Below are 17,591 nucleotides of genomic sequence, written 5' to 3'. Positions count from 1 at the left end.
GAAGATGATCTTTGCCCTGTCAGTGCATGAACCCACTTCTAGTCAGCTTCCGGTAGCCTTCCCGTCACCCGTAGTAATGATGTTTTTAATACCACAGTATAACAGAGTGTGCACAAATCATAAATAGATTCATTACCAAAATAAAGGTACTCCTCGCTTTACCACTCATCCAAGACGATTCTTAGTTCTCAGAAATCATAAGTTGCAAAATGTCCTCCAGACAAAACCAGTAAATCCAGTTTGCGTTAACTCTGCAATTCTAGGTTGTCTTTTACCTGAAAAGAGAGACCTGTTATGCCGGGTTTTTAGATGTATTCATAGTCCTGGTTGGCTTGAGCACCCAATCAAAAAATGCTAAGCTGTCAACACTAAGGCTATTGATCTGCAAGTTAACGGTTATTACTAAGTAAATAAGCCTGGTGGCGCTTAACACTTTAAGTTTGTGAATATAGTAGCCAATGAAAGCACCGCAAGACCAGGTTTGTGGCTCTGTCAAGGGAAAGAGACACAGTGTGAGACTTATTCACACATAAGAGCAGCTGTAGTACAGCTCTGTGAAGCAGCAGAAACACCTGAAAGACGACGAGTTCGGCAGCAGGGCCTGATGCTAAAGGTGCCAGAGTGCCTGTTCATTAGCTGGGCTGATGGAAGACTAGCCAACTCCTGCTGGCCTTCACCCTTCCTGCCACTATTTATAGAGTAGCCAAGAGATACTCTTAATGACATAGGGAGAGGGACAGTGGAAACGGAGAGGGGGTGCAGAAGTCAGAAATGGAACGCTGTTTACTTTCTAAGGCTTGCTGAGAAGTTGCTGTGTTTTGGACTGTAACCATGCCGCCCTCACACATCCTTTGAGAACACTGTCCTGTGGATCCAGGTGTATACTTCGCTATGGTCTATCATCAACATTTGAGCTAAACCTTCTATTGTTTTAGAAAAAAAAATCTTTGTCTAGTTGGAGAATGTGTGTCATCCACATTGAGCAATCATTTGCAACTCTCCGGTCAGTCAGCTGGTGTTTAAACAGCACGTTTGCCCACACCTGCTAAGTAAACAGTGTCAATGTGAAGCTGTTCTTACCTCCTAAATCTGCATTGAAGAGGGTGAAACAAACTTCTACACCAGACCAGATAAAAGTTAAATGAACTTCATCTAAAGCCTATAGAAATGTCCGGTTAACAAAAACAATTAATCATGCATTTATATTTACTGATTGTGATAGCTTTAGGGATATTCTGAACCAGTAGTTACACCACACATCCTACAGCCTCATTTTACAGGTGAGCAAGTCTGAGTTGGGTGGAGGGGAAGGAGCGTTAACATGCACGTTCCCCATGTGGATGAAAGGCTTACATTAAAATGTCAAGTTGAGTTTTTCAGCAAGAATAAGAGAGAAAGGGAGTTTGTGGAGGAGATTGTTGGCAACAGGGGTAGGGTTGGGAGTTGAGGAAGGGGAGGTTTTGGATCAGGTCAGCCGCCCCAGTGCTGTCAGGGCCAGTGGAACCCCCAAGCGGTTCTGGCTTTAGAGTAAATATGGGCCCAGTGGACCCCTTCCCGCCCCAGGGCACTCAAACCCCAGGCCTTCCCACATTCCACTTTTATTTTCCTGGTTGCAAAATGCCTCTGGCTATCTGAGCAGGTGGGGTGTTTCTTTTTTTTTCTTTAATATTTACTCATAAAATGTGCATTAGTAGAACCAAAGCAGGCGTGATGCGCTCTCTAGTGTCAGCTAACTTTCTCCCAGTTTTGTTAAGAAATTCTGCTTCCATTCGCAGCCGCGTCATTCGTATTGCACACACTTGCAGACACAGTAATGCATCATTTTTAACTAAGGGGATTTCAAAGGGTCTGTTCCCAATACATATCTCCCTTCCTCACTTACAGAAAATGACTATCCCATTCTCAACACATTTTGTGTTTCTTCTGCCAGTGCACCTGTGAGTGAGGACAAAACCGGCAACAGAAACCAGACAATATGCTCAGCTCTTCCTTTTAAAGGGATAAAATTGTATCCAAACTACATGCACTAATCTTTTAAGCTCTGTGCAGTTTGCTTCTGGAGCTCTGGATGGTTTCCTCTTACTAGCCTTGATCATTTCAGATTTAAATAAAGCTCTTTATAGTGGTAGTCTGATTGGTGTAATCTGCAAGCTGTCAATCCCATCTCGGTGCCCTTTCCCTGAGGAGCTGCTGGGCCTGTTGACCATAGGCTGCTCAAATGGGGCAGCACGTACATCTACAGTGATCGTGGGTGACACTGTGAAGTAAATATGGTATCTGCCTGTAATGTGCATCCCCTGCTATGTCATGCCTGTGCGATGAGGAGGCCACAGATGGGCTGACGATCTGCTGGACTCTGTAGAGCAACACCCAGCATCCATATGCTGACTCTAAACCCAAGCTGTTGTGTGTCTGTCTTTCTGTGTCGCTCTTCCCTCCTTTCTCTCATTGCTCGCATGCTTGATGGATGCCCCAGTAGTCCTCATCATCTGTCCCGTGGTCCCCTGCTGGAATGAGGACCAGTGTTTGGGAGCCACATTGGCACATAAGGAGCTCTGTTTGTTTGATTGGTCGGAAGCCCTTTGCTCTTAATCCAAAACAAAACGAACAAGCCACGCGGTGGCTGTTCCAGCCGCCAGGCTGCACGTGGTAAACACATCAGATGGGGGCTTGATGGAGAATAAGCTGGTTATTGAACAGAATTGGACGAAACAATATGCACTTTTTGTCATTCACAATAAAACACGTTCTGTCCTGGCCTGTAGACTTTGACTTTTGGTCCATGTTTGATAGGATGTGGTAATTTTCTTTTTCGCTTGTTTGTGGCTATTTGTTTTCGGGAGGATCAGAGACTAGCATTGGCGCCAGAAGAGTGTTGTAGGCCAAATTGCTGCTATGCCAGCTTGTTGAATTAGTAACAACAATGGCGGAAGCCGGTGTGTGGACGCGTGAGGATGATGTGTTGGTGCTCAGGATGCCCCTCGACTCGTCTGCAGCCGGCTGCCCCGCCGCCACGAGCTGTGGCAGCGGAGCGGTGGCCCTGGCTTGTCTGTCGCTGCGGTGACAGCGAGTGTCGATCCTAACACTCAGTAGCTCATAACATGTCAAACACTGGAGCAGCAGGAGTCACTCACGCATGGGTGAGCTTTGCAAGTAGGAAGCATACGCTCAAATATAGCAGTAACACAGTAATGCTGTGTATGTATAAAAACTGTTGATTAACTAAGTCAGAGAAAGTACAAATGTGAAGTAAATAGTTTGGCTTCTTAAAATAAATAATCTGTAATGAAAGTATTTGTCAAAGCAAGTCCCTCCCCTACTACCAGCACCGTCAGCCCTCCTCTTTGCTTGTGGATGCATTAAGGGACGGGGAAACAGGACCAGCGAGAGTGAGTTCATCCCTCTGTAAGGATTTAGAGGACTGCCTTGTCTTTCACTTCATCAGAGACAATTGAGTCATTCAGCTCCCATTGTGGGGCTCGGCCAGGCAGGGAGGGGCGCGGGGTTGGGGGAGAGGGAGAAGCCGTCGGCTGCACACGCACGGGTGAGAGCCCAACCGCTGGGTGGCTTTTGCAGGGTTGGGGTCTGTCCAAGGGGGGCCTGGTTGTTTTTTGTCTAAATGAAGGGGGGTGGTGAGGGGGGGGGGGGCATAGACAGAGGAGAGGAGAGAGTATCCTGGAACTCTAGAGCAATTTGTCACATCGGAATGGCTCTTGAGTTACCCGGGGGGCCCCCTCATAGCAGAGGAGTTTTCAGGTCACAGAGCGGGGGACGAGGAAGGGGCCCGGAGCAGCACAGAGTGGTCAGAGGTCACGGCCCACTCAAGCCGAGGCGGCGCGTCCGTTAGCGCGGCAGCCGGGCGGGCCGAGGAGGGGATTGGTCCCCGAGCCCGGCCTCCATTTTCCCCGGCATGCTCGTAAAACACGCAGGAGAGGTCGGCGTGCGAGAACGTTCGCAGTAGCTGGGCTGAAGCGGAGCCGCTTGTCAGGGCATGCGCTCCCTCTCCCGCTGTATCTTTCTATCACATTGGCACACTCGGGGAGGAGGAGGAGGCGGGCGGCGGCGGGGGGTGTCACCTTCACGCTCGTTACTCACCTCCTCAGAATGTCCTCCCGCTCGACCCCTCCGCCGCTCGTCAGCTGTGTGAGTTTTGCATGTGTGAGCATGACATTCCCATGGCTGGATTCACAGTTTACCCCCTGTTTTAGCCTCTCTGGCACCAATAGGCACCGTCTTGAATTACCTCATACATGACAGCAGCTCCGTCACTCTCTTTCTATTACTGTTCCAACGCCACCCCTCTCTCCTCCTCCCACCTCCTCCCCTCTCCCCGTCATGGCAATTAATACCCAGGGTGGGGGGTCCGTAAAAACCCACAGGAACTCAACTCTGGAGTTTTTACAACCTTTTCTTTTTTTCACGCTCTGTGCAAACAAACAAGCACAAGCAGACCCAGATTTTTAGCAGTAGTGGCCATATTGGTCTTATAAATCTGTGGCAGTAAAGAAAGACACGGCACCAAACGTGTCTTTCTTTTTGCAGGGGATGCAACTGAGGACATGAGGAGTCAATAACTCCCTCCAGCGTCTACCACTGGCAGGCACCCCGCAGTGAACTCTTCACTAATTACCACTGATTTAGACACAGTCTCTGGAAGGGTCGTGACACACTCACAGTCTGACCAGCACTGACACACACTTACACAGAGACACACACACACACACACACAGTCAGACCTGCATAGAAAGTGGTGGCAAGCACGAAGAAGCAGAACGAAGCTGGATGAGCATATGGCTGCAAACAGGCTATAAGGGACTGATATTAGTTCATTTAATACCTCATAGTCATATTAGAGGTTTCACTGTGTAGTCGTAATGTATAGATTACACTCAGATTATTGAGCAGCGTGAATGCCTTGTGTCATTGCTGCGAGGAATTCAATGATCTCAGTTGCACATGAACTAATAGGATTCAGACTGGATCTAAAAGTGAAGCAGCATGTAAGAAAAGGTCATTTCAGTTCCCCAAATCCACCTTACGGGGGAGGGTCAGGACCTTTTAGTGTGTTTGTGTGTGTGTGTGTGTGTGGGAATAGGGAAATACAGTACTTCTAAAAATATATTAAGTGTGATTACCTTTGCTACTATTACTTTTGCAGATTTCTCTACTGTTCCTGGGTTCTACAATAGTTTGTCATCTTAACAAGCTTTAGGCTTTTCCCTCCTGGTAAGAAAAGCTTAGTGGAGAGCTAAAACCACCACTGTGACCTCTGTCCCTCAGACCAGGTTGCCATGACATTGATAAGCAGTTTGGACGACGCATACGGTCACTCGTACTGTGGGCAACAAGGTCAACTGGAGACCTCGACGGTGGAGTTTGCCTTGTGGCCACTGTTTTTTTTTTTCTATGTTCATATGAACTGTTTTTTTTTTTTTTTTATAACAAGCAATAAATTGCATTTCGATTATTTGTCATGCTTTTTATAATTGTGAGCTCTTCCTGCTCGGTTCAAGGTACAATTACAGAGTAGATTATTTTAGGTAGAACAGTCAACACGGCACATGTCATCAAATTTAAGCCTCCACCCGGTTTATAACGCAGACAGATGTTTCTCATGACCCTTGTTTCTGCTTATCTGTTTTTCTGGGCTTGCGTGCGTGTGTGGCAGAGAGAGCGACTTCTGATAGAGGCCAAGTAAATCATTAATGGGAGCAGTCAGGAGGTTTAGCCTCAGAGGAGTGTGGTGAGACGCCACGCTTTAACCTCTTTATGGCTTCCAGTAAAAGTCTGTGACAACAGTCACATTTATGACATTAGGTCATCTTGGAGCCGTGAGCCGTGTAAGGTGCTACTCTTAACCTCTGCCCTCTAAATTACGCATTCAAGACAAAATCCAGTGCAACCCATCAGTTATTTTAAATTACAAACAGGAATAGTTTTGTTCCTGCTCATCGTGAAGGCACCTGGTAACTAAAACAACAGCTGTGCTTTGTTTTTCAGACACGTGTATTGTGCTTTGTAACGCTACCGCGCGCTCGAGGCCATCTCCATCCCATCCACCATCCGCTTTACGATCTTTATTTGCTCTTCCATGTTTATGATTTTTCACACCCAAACACCCGTCAAGAAATGTCGTCTCCCTTTCGTTTTTTCTGTCTTACTTTTAATTTGTTTTGCTTTCTGCATTGTTAACATGTTTTGTTTCTTTCTTTCCATTCTGTTTCCTTTCTGCCATTCAGTACCTACAGATGAAATGGCCCCTGCTAGATGTTCAACCAGGAGGTCTTCAAAGTAGACAAGCACTTAAAGATGCCAGGTCCCCGTCACCGGCACACATTGTTGTAAGTAACACTCCGCTCGGTACCTTTCCTCTTTCACCAGCTCTTTTTCCCTTGTTCATGACAGAGAGACAAACTTTCATTCTCTCATCCATCCTGAACACGTCTGTCTGGGCAAATTATGACAGTGACAATGCTATGTGTCAGTGAGTCACCAGGAGGCTGCCGCAGTGGCGGGTGCGGGCGTTGTTCTTTGGACGGCCACGCCACCTGTACTCCCAGAGAGGGCGATAACTCCGAGCCCGGCCTCGCACTCAGCCTGATGGAAAGCTGCTCTCATTTGAACAACTTTCTTATTAGAATGAGCTAATGCGGCGCTGCTAAGACGCGGTCGTTGAGAAAAAAAAAGTGTGGGCGTTCCTTCTACATTGATTACCCTATCCTTGGAGTTGGAGGAGTACTCTGGCAGGAGAGTTGGCTGGACAACCGTAGGGGCATAGGCAGTGCATATACATAACAGAGCATCCACCCCAGGCATGTCAATATGCAAGAGGCTCGCAGCTCTAGAATGAACAGCCGAATCTGAACTTAGCACTGTTGTTGGCCAGGGGCTGAAAGTTTTCTGGAGGTCAGCAGAAGGTTGAACATAGGGAGGTGTACGTATGTGGTCACAGGGTTAGCGAGCCAGGAAAATCAATGAGAGTGGGGATTCAGCAGAATTAGTGAAGTGACCATTCATGCCCTGGGCCTTTTCATTGGCACAGTTACTTTTGTTTTGGAGCTGTGCATCTTCTACATATTGTATGAAAATGAAATGGCGCATATTGATGTCGGATGGAGAAACCGTCTGAGGTGGAATGCGGGCACGAATGCAGCACTTCCTGTAGTAAGAGCAGCTAATAATACACAGATGACACTTTGTGTTTATGCAGCCCGTGCTGCAAAGCGCTGTTGTCACGGCCGTGCAACGCGCCGAGATAGAGATCATTTCTATCACACTAATTACCCTGTCAAAACACGGCGTCGCTCTGAGTCACATTTTGCATTTGATCAGTTCTGTTAATTTTATGGTCTGCAATAAATACCAGCTCCAACAGATACTCAGACGTTGGCCAGTGGTGTTTTGCCCGTTTATCTTAATATAGCAGGAGTCAGGAGGCTGCGCATTTGAAGCAGAAGCCTTGTCAGAAGTTGTGTTTAAGACAAAGAGCCGGCGATGACAGCATTGTTCTGAGCAGAACGGGCCCCGCTAAGGCCCTCCTTATCTTCTACCGCGATGCCGGTGTTATTTTTATACCACAGAGTTCAGGGGCCTCTTCTTACTGTTATTTTAAGAGACGCCTAGAAAACGAGTCCCGATTCCTGTGAAGTCATAAAACTGGTGGTAGGCAGCAAAAGCTGCAGGTAAATACTTAAGGTTTCATCCTGCTATGAGTCATGTGGCTGTAAATACTTACCACCTCACATCCACCTATACTCCTGCTGAACGGTTCACTTCTAGAGGAAGAACAAACCCAGTGTGGTTTCTATTTGAATGCATCACTGACGTTGCAACATAGTTCAAAAATACACTCGCTGTATTTTTTATTTATTTTATTCATTTAAAATTGCTCAATAAAGATTTAGATGCTGCAGTGGTGTATAATTACCGTGCAGCGAAAATACGTCTGCGTTCTATTTTTGGAGAAAATGAATTTAAGCACATGGTTTTTTTTCACAGTGTACACATGAAGTTGTAATACTAACAGGCAAGCCTGCAACTCTAACCAGACTGGAACAAACAGGCAACACCGGCAACTCATCACAAAGCAAAACGTGGCTTTAGGCTGAAAACAAGACTTGAAAGGAGGAAGATGGACAAGAATTCAGATGGATAAAATAAGCCGGAGTACTACACATGGTAATGACTGCACCTATGGGGGTGCATAGAGATGCACTCCGAAAACTGGTGATAAATGATACAAGTGAGGTGAAAGACTGATCGGCAAGGCTTTTCCAACAACAGATGTTGCAGGAGACTCGGCGCAGGGTCAATTTGATTACGAGTAACTATCTGAAACTTAAATTAAGCTTCTGCTTTCTGTCTTTCTTGGGGCTTTAGTTCGGAGCCGACAGCTGAGGCCGCTGTTCAACGCGTACCGAGATTAGCGGCGACACTGATCAATATGAAAGCGCCTATTGTAATGTTTGTGGTCATATTGCCGGGCCGTGGTGTGATCCGTTTGATGGGGTACACACGATCTAAGATCAGAGGCGCCGGCGAAGTGGCGCACGGACGCGCGACTCTGCGCAAGTGATGAAATTGAACGTGAAACGCTGCTTGTGCTGCCGGCGCCGCTGCCGCCCCGCTGCCGCATCCACCTCTGGCTGAGGAGGAAGCGCGATCGAACGTTTCCCTGGTTTGCATCATGCAGGTTGTCGTACATGTAGAAAAGACAGATTACTGTGGACAGCGCCGTGAATGCCAACGATAACCCCACGCGGACTCGCTCCGGCTGGTGTCACGCAAAGCTTCCCTTTTTTCTTTTTTTGCTATAACTTGTGGACTTGCATGTGTATTGATAGAGTGGTCTACAACAGTAGTTTCTTTATGAAGAGACACCCAGCTTGACCTCTCTCTGCCCCCAGCGCTGATCTGCTGCACTGGCATTGATAAGAATCCGTCGACTACCCCGCGGGATAGCGGCGATCTGAAGCCTAGCTGATTAAAACAACAGCCGGGACTCGGTGAGAGATGATATACATTTGGCAGAAAAAGGATGGAGGGAGAGAGATGGACGGCGACAGGGGTGTACCCAGACGCTCTGGCTGGAAGGCTCCGGTGCTGGGGGGGATCAGCCGAGAAAAAGAGGAAGTGACCTCACGCAGGCTGGTCTTTCTGAGGGCACGCTGTATGCCCCTGTTTACCATGCCCTCAAAGGGGGCCGCGCCGGACCCGTTTGAAGTGTCTGACCGCCCCGCAGGCAGCCTCAAAATCCTGCTGCCGCTGAACTTTTATGCCATTGGCTGAAAGTTATTCAATATTTATCCGCCTATTGATGTGTATTTTTGAGGGTAGAGACTCCAAGAAGCATTTTTATGCCTCACACAGCTCCTGAGGGGGAAAGATCATAAACAGTCCCCACTTTGTCAAATTGCCTTTTGTTGTGATGTTTTAATTCGACAGTCTTTGTGGCTTCAGCTCTTGCTGTTTAGACAGTGATGAGTAACCATTGTTGGACCATAGCATAAAAGTACAGAATTAAAACTCCTCTCCCAGTCAGGTTTCATGTAAAGGCGAACAACTGATGTTAAAAACCAGTGTGGGCACCAGTATTTTTAATTGATTCGCCTTTCTTAATTTGTCTTTCCGGGAATTGGGGCAGAAACGTGCACGCGCAGACACAAGCGCACACACACCCACAGCCTTAGAGTCTAGAGTCTAGCCCTGGATGAACAATGTGCCCATTGTTTTGCGGGCTTTCAGTGGCAGCAGGGGATGGCTGGAGTGTTAACCATTTCCCAACTGCACCTTGCTGTGTTGTTATTGTGTGTGTGTGTGTGTGTGTGTGTGTGTGTGTGTGTGTGTGTGTGTGTGTGTGTGTGTGTGTGTGTGTGTGTGTGTGTGTGTGTGTGTGTGTGTGTGTGTGTGTGTGTGTCAGAGGTAGTGAAGCAGGGACCAGGCATGGAAGGGGGGGCACTTGCTCCAAGTGTATGGTAATTAATGTGGAGGAAGTGATGGAATTGGGCCGTTTTTACAGCCTGTAGACCTCCCACCTGAGCCTTTACAACTGCTGCACATGCTTATTTTGTCCCTCCCCGCTTTCACTCCTCTCCCCTAAGAATGTGCAGCGTAAAATTGGAGAGCTATTATATATTGATATTATAGAATAAAGCACATTTTGTGCAACTGTTACTCTGGGATCACACCCGCCCCCCTTGACTTCACGTCTCTGTCCGTTTCGGAGGAATGGGGATAAGAGGGCCTTCCTGTCGTCTGAATGGCCCCTGCACCTGTGAGAGTCAAATAATTGCTCCGGACTGTAGGAGGTCGCGGCCTCCTCTGCTGTTAATTAGCGACCCTGTGGTCAGCAGGCGCCACCCACACACTGTCCACAGGTTTCACCCAGAAGCCTTTCTCCAGCTCCACTCACGTTGACCTTAAGCGCTTTCCTTCTCCCACCCTTTGTCTGAAAGGCAGCTTATAACTCCTATTTATTTCTTGTAAAATAGAAAAAATACAGACGTTCATATGATCTGTAAAAAAAAAAAACAAGAGCAAAAAAAAAAACACCGGACACATGCTGTGAGGACGTTGTCCAGCTCTTATTGGGCAACGATCCAACCCGCTGATAGTGACCATTGTGTCCGTCAGCTGGCTCTCGCTGTCGTCCCCAGACAAGACGTTTATTCAAGGGGTCATGCTTGCATCACCGGCTCGGGCCACAATCTGAGGCTGTCGAGACGTGGCGTCAGGCCCGGGACCGGTGACAATGAAAATGAGAGCATCTCTGTCATTGTATCTGTCCGGCCGTCTGGGCGGCTGCTTGTTCCCACAGACAATCCACTTAGTGTCGGCTTAGTCAGCAACAACACCGCAACAATGTCTGAGGAGTCTTTATGGACTTTGAATGGCATACCTAACATTTTAAAACAAACAGAGCTGACAAACTGGCAGGAAGGGCCTTTAGATTCAATAATGATGCTAATGTGTAGGGTCAGCGGGCGGTTTTGTCCTGTGTGTATTGAATTAAAGAGGAACTTATCCATCACAACGTTTGCTTGTAGGAAATGTGAATGGCAGCTTTTTACACAGAGAATTGCCGTGAATGCATCGTCATCGCCTCCTTGCTTGCGCTATTTGACCGCCACACAACCCTTGCGAACTCCCGCTCCCCCGGGGAATGTGCGACTCCATGTTGGACACGCACGTTTGAAAGGATCCCACATATTTGCCTTTGCACGTGTGCGACTCTCAATGGCCGCGGTGCTCGCTGCGCGGCGGTTATCAAGCCGGCCCCGGGGTCGAGCACATGTACAAATAGAAGGCGGTAATCAGAGAACTCGACCTGCCCAGTGGCTGCTGGGTGCTGCAGTCTGTTGCTGTTCTCTTCCTTATATTAACCTCTCTCTTCCTCTTTCTTTCTTTGTTGTTCTTTATCTGTCAGAAAGATGTTGGGCCTGATGTGTTTTTTGTTTTTAATCTACATCTCCATTGGAACTCTGCATGCTCATTGTCCTCTTATTAGGTACACATGTCCAGTTTTATTCCAGTACTTTTACGAGGTTATAATGATTGCAGAAAGGCGAGAATAAGACAAAACTCGAGCGTCACGTCTCAATATGAAGTCCTCCCAGTCAGCTGACTGCTCACGAACCTCTGTGGGGGGTAAAATGTCGAACCAAAGGGAAGCACGGCACGAACAAGCAGTCAGCCAGCGCCAGCATCAGCGTAACCAGTGTAGAGCCAGTTTTCTCCTATTCTCTGTGTGTATAACCTGTAGTAAGCACCCAGGAGGACGCTGAGCCAGCAGAGATGAGCTAGTAGTTTAAATAACACAAAAGCCAAGGGCTGCGTTATGTCCACACAGAACGCGGTGCTTTTGCATAAAACGTGATCGGCGGGGATTGTGTTCAGATGAGTGTGTGTGTGTGTTCTAGTGAGAGAACCAGCTGATATAATTGTGTGACTTGGGAACGTCCATCTTTGCCTTTCAGGGGCCCTTCTGCTGGGAATTCCCCGGACAGTTTCATTTGGTGAGAGACCTTTGAATTCCCCAAATCTCTTGATTCCACACACACAAATTAATATCTGATAATTGCTGATTTAAAAGAAAAACAAACAACAACAACACTCAATGAGAAAACAAAATCATGGATGTAATTATAATAATCATGCTGTGTTGCGCTTCTGTGCTAATTCACTGCTGCTGCTTTGTTGCTTATGTGCTTTTTAATGTATAAAATGCCAAAGCAGGTGATGGGACATATGTTTATGAGATGTTCTGGACTACTCAGACTTTGTGCATTTGACAAAAGCTGTATTTCACCTCACTTGTATGTGTTACAGATTGTGATTGTTTTCTTTGACCCTAACTGGTCTCGGTTGATGACCTGCTTTAATAGCACTGGTTTACTTTGGAGGTGGATGCATTTGGTTTGAATATCTTACAACAGCAGAGAGGAGTCGATCTGTTCTTTCTGCGCTGCTGTTTTGAGGAGTTCTTTTTATTAACAGCATCTGGGTCTGAATGTAACACAGATATATAATAGTTGAAACGGGTTCGCCATTGTTTATGCCCAGAGGTTGAGCTTTAGATCAAATCGGAGCTAAACTGGTAGTGATCAAACCCTGCATTTTCTGGTTTATAGGAGGGTTACTTTTCAGATTCACTTAAGAAAGCCCTCAGACGCAAGCTGTAATTTGAACAAAGTGGAGCATAAAGGTAAAAGTTAGTAGAATGGCTGTTTTAGTTCGACTCTGTGGTGGGATTCATAGAGCCAGCTCTCTGGATTGACTAATCAAATACATACGTTTGACTTTGCATACGCCGCCGAGCGTTTGATGGCAGTATATAATATGGCTCCTTCAAAATAAAAGGAACAAATGAGCTAAAACATGCTTAATGGTGCAAACAGCTATTAGTATGGTGCAGTGGTCTACCAGGATTAAAAAATAGAAAGCAGTAAGAAAACAACACCGCTCACTGTGTCAGCGCGCTGCCTTCATCCCCTCCCTTTCTGATCCGTGTCCCTTTGCTAGAACTTGTTTGACAAGGTCTGGCAGGATCATTGTTGGGTGTGCCTGTCTGTCTTTCTGTGTGCGTTTGTGTCTTACAAACACACCTTTGTCTAAACCAGCATATATGTTCTGTAGTATCCCTGCATCTTAGGTGTGACTTGATTGTTGGGTGACAGGTATTCAGAAAGAGGTCTGGTCAGGTTGTAACTTTCATGTGTTTGCATATGACGTGAACAGGTTTAACCCACAGTTCAGACTTGCAGGTTTGCTTCGAGCGTGTAACAAGGAAGAGGGCTTGGTACTGGTGATTAGGCCGTAGGTTTTTAGCATAAGGAGCTAAAATCAAAGCAGGGTGACGTTGATTGTCACATTTCTGCTGAACCTCTATCAGACCGGCAGTCAAGCGCACTTGTCGTCGACAGATTTCCCCCACGCAGCGCAATCCCGGGCCGCGTCCTGCGCCTCTGGCCCGTGAGCGTCCGCAGCCTCGGCAGCGCCGCGCTACTGTATTAACACTGGAGGCCGTTTCACAGGGAAACTTGTTTTGACAGAACTCCAGGTGTCTCATTGTTGGGCCTGGCATGGTTCAACAGATTTACCAATTAGCACTGGGCTGAGGGTACAGGGAGGGAGGGAAGAAATAAAACAGGGGGGAGGGAGGAGTGGGGAGGATGGATGAGGCGGATTTGGCCACAGTGATGGAATGAGGTTTTGAGTGAGAGGGGTTGGTTGGGGGAAGGTGTGGAGGGGAGTTGTGACCATACGGAGGCAGGCTGGAGTAAGTCGATCCGTGACCTCGTTTTTTCTCCCAGCAGCGGCACGTAAGGAGCTGAGGGTTCGAGCTGAGCCGCACACAGGAGGGGAAGTACACTGAAAGAAAAGAGCTGAGGAGGGAGAGGAAAATGGGGAATCGCTGCTTCACCGCCATAGTGTTTTCACCCGGCCTCGACTCGTAACGTTTCAACTCACGCAAGCACAGTTTGTGTAATTTGTGGGGTTTCTTCTCGAGATAAACTCTTGACACTCGATTCTGTTGTTACGGGTCTGAACACAGACCCGTCTGCGGGAGAGTCCATTTATTTCCGCTGCGAGTCCCCCTCGGCTCGCTGTGTTTGCTCCGGAGCGGGGCAGAATCGGGTGGGATTAAACACAAGGTTATTATTCTCACTAACCCTCTTTGTTGCTCCTCGGAACGATCGGCTCCCCTTTTCCAGGAAGTTTGGAAGCGAACTTTGGCGAACGGGTGGCAGTGAGTTACTGTAGAGGATCTCTCAGGGTCGAGTGTTATGATGCTGACACACGTGAATGCACGCGAGCATTATCATATCCACAGCTTGGACACACAATGGAACCAGAGCAGTTGAAATACTAGTTCAGATACTTTACTTAATCTCTGTGTGACTGTGCTAAATGATCCCACAGTTGTAATGGCGACTGTGTTGTGTGTGTGTGTGTGTGTTGTAATTGAGTGATGGGAGACGAGGGGTTGGAGAGGAGCAGGGACTAGACTGGGGAGAGATGCAGACAGTATCAAGCCCCGCCAAATTCCCCACAGGACAATTTACAGTTATGGATGAATACACTGTCACAGTCAAATTTGGACCGTGTGGATGTGTTGTGTGGAAGACGGCAGAATGCTGAGTGATTCCAGAGAGCACTTAAGCTGCCTTGAATTTGGTTTTCTGTTCCCACCAGCGGTATAACAGGAGAGAGGCTTTTCTTTGGAGTTTGCAGGGGTAAACAGTGGGTGTCTGCTTTGAGTCATTTAGCATCATGCTCCGTCACCTCCCTCATATATTCTAAACTGTGTTTTCAGGTTTTTCGGGCCAGGCTGAACGAGACAAACCCCCCAATTTATTTGATTTTCTCCTTTTCTGAAGTTCCAGTGAGGACCCATTTGAACTTTTCTTGGATTTGTTTGGCTCTGGTTTTGATGTGCATGTTGTTGTTTTCTTCTCAACGGCATCTGAGCGCCAGGTCCTGCTTTTGTCTGAGGCTGGGGAAGAAATTAGATGTGAGACTTATTTTCTAGCCAGTCAGTTTCTTTGAGCATTTTTCTCAGCTCGTGCTTTTTTTCTTTTTTTTTTTTTTTTTTTTTTTTACTTGTTTTGTTTTTTTTGAACAGCCCTGGAAGTTTGGGACACTTTGAGACAAGTGACGCTGCGATTTAACTGCTCTTGCATACCTGTGCAGGTGTGCACATGCTTTGTGTATGTTTGTCTTCTTGTCTTCTCTAATTGAATGGCCTGTTGAAATGTCACTGAAATCAGCCTTGTAATAGCCGGAGGGAAGCGTGAGTGGGTGAAAAGGGGAGTTTGTTTCCATCAGCCTATGACAGATCATCACAGTAGAGGATATGATGGTGAACAGTCTGCATTTTACCCAGAGAAGTCTAAAGTAATGTGTCAGAGCACTTTTCCTCATCAGTGAGATGTGCAATAGACGCAGGCATTGGCCAGACGTTGCTTTCGAAAGATGCAGAGAATTGCATGCTGGGAAAAGAATAAACAAGCCTGTCACCAAAGTTGGGAAGAATCCTTAGTGCAGCGCTACTGTCAAAAAGCAGCTTCCATTTCATACATTATTAACATTACCTAAACGCATTATTTGTGTATTTATTCATTCATTTGTCTTGTTAACATCCTCCTGGAGTAAGATAAACAGCGCGGCCAGACTGAATGTGTGACAGTTGTGTGTGAGATTTGAATAAAGAGCCCGGCAGCGTGATTGGAGCGAGACAGGAGCGGTTTCCGTGGACACCAGACTTCCTCTCCAGGCTCATTAAGGGACAGTGAGGCGATGATGTCGAATCGGCGTGCACTTTACCGGCCTGCCTTTCTCTTTGAACAGCATCGCCCTCTTATCTGCAACATGCTCTGTTCCTCCATAACAAGACGCTCCCACTGCCGTGCATGCACACGCTCCGTCTGTCCTTTTTTTTTTTTTTTTCCCTCACGCACACGCTTTCTGCCTACACACACACTCTTCATACTTATTCAGTTTGTGTAGACAGAAAACTCTTAAGTATGTGGCTTGTCCACAGAATTTTGGCAGCTTTTGTTGTATTTTCTCCTACGCTATCGAAAAGCCTGTTACTTGTTTTTTTTTTGTTTTTTCTGTTGGTGTTGTTGTTCTTTTTTCTGCACAGACATCACAAATGGATAATTTAATTGGAACTTTTGGCACTGTCTCCATCTTGTGTCGGAATGGCAGACAAGTGAGTGGCGGACGAGGCCCGGGCCGGGCTGATTGGTGTGTAGCGAGGCGTACCTAAATCAACTGGCAGCATGAATAGCTCGCTTGATTCTCACTGGCATTCACTGGAATCCATGGCAGCTTTTTTCCTTTTCTTTGGAAAAAGTGTGGAATAACCAACAAGGGAGAGAGAATACCTCTTGCTTCCTTGAAGCATGACTTTCCCTTTGTTTTCTCTGTGCAATTTACTTGCCTTTATGCAAACTCACTCTCTGGTGCTTTTATGTCAGAGGGAAATAGCAAAGCCCACTTTGCTGCTGCACTGGAGCCAGGGATTCATTGACTCTACAACTTTTATATGAAGGTTTTGAGATGCTAATGTTATGATAATGACAATAATCTTAGTAGCATGGTAAAATGTGGTTGCTTTGTTGTGTTTTTGTTGTTCTACCAACCACAATTTTATTAAAAGACACATAAAACTTAAAAACATTCCAGATTTTGTCAGAGTTCAACTTTGCATATGGAACAGTTTATTCATACACGTACCTTTTTGGAATTTTCAAGAAATCTCCACTTCCTGAATCGAGGGAATTCAAGCTGAATAGATCACTAACCCCAGATGACATGTTGGGCTCGACTCCTGCTCCAGTGAAAGCTCACTCTGGCTCCAGTGCGGTAACTAATGCGAACCACATGGGCTGCACATCTGCGTAAGTGCACACCTGTTTAAACTGTGGACAGCCTCCCACCTCACACAGCAAAATCCAGGCACGCTCACGCCAGAAGCAGAGCAACTGCAGTGACGTAACAATACTGCCGTTTGACTGGGGCTGTGTTAGAGCAATAAAGAGGATGGGGAAAAGGATATTGTGTGTGCAGGTGGGACTGCAGTACAGTCTATGGCTCTTGAGACCACACTGGAGCAGAGGCTAATTTAAATTAGAGCAGCGGGATAACAAACCGTCTTTCAACTGGAATGTGACTTCTCGCTGCTCCGTCAGTGAAATCCCTCCTCTACAGGCTGCTGCACTAGCTGCACGACTGAGTCGTGGCTCACGGCCTGTACGCGTGCGTGCCGTAGCGTCATCCGGCGTCTCCCACCGTTTTAATTGTGATCCCTCCTCAGCCTTGATTCGAGCAAAAAGGGAGGCCCTGGCAGCGCCCGGCACATCAAACGCTACCTCCCCTAGTCTTACAAGTTGCCTGTCTCTTCGGAGGAGCCCGGGCTTCGGAGAGCCAGGAGAGGGGATTGGAGAGGCAGTGTGTGGATTCCCGGCTGGAATGAGTTTGATGGGCTAATTGTAGCCCCCAGTGGACACAGACGCACATCACCGAGGCCTGCACGGAGAGGGGAGCGGGCGCCGCGGAGGCTGGAAGAACACCCCTGCTCGCTT

The 17,591-nt window shown here is 47.1% G+C and overlaps 1 protein-coding gene across 36 annotated transcripts in view; it reads left to right on the top strand.

Annotated features, from left to right (window-relative positions):
* Window positions 1-17,591, top strand: part of tcf7l2 (transcription factor 7 like 2) — a 77,778-nt gene that overhangs the window by 21,039 nt on the left and 39,148 nt on the right. For 22 of the 36 annotated variants that reach the window (XM_055504195.1, XM_055504196.1, XM_055504198.1 and 19 more), the window contains exons 4-5: window positions 6,240-6,341; window positions 11,976-12,014. The exons of 4 other annotated variants lie outside the window; for them this stretch is intronic. In XM_055504195.1, the coding sequence (XP_055360170.1) occupies window positions 6,240-6,341; window positions 11,976-12,014 (141 nt within the window). The remainder of the gene's footprint in view (window positions 1-6,239; window positions 6,342-11,975; window positions 12,015-17,591) is intronic. 10 more of the 36 variants (XM_055504197.1, XM_055504203.1, XM_029135172.3 and 7 more) reach the window with 2 other exon arrangements.

Source organism: Betta splendens, chromosome 19 (assembly GCF_900634795.4).
Source record: "Betta splendens chromosome 19, fBetSpl5.4, whole genome shotgun sequence".
NCBI classification, from domain to species: Eukaryota; Metazoa; Chordata; class Actinopteri; order Anabantiformes; family Osphronemidae; genus Betta; species Betta splendens.
Note: the sequence above shows the minus strand (reverse complement) of the source record. Positions and strands in the feature narration are given on the sequence as shown.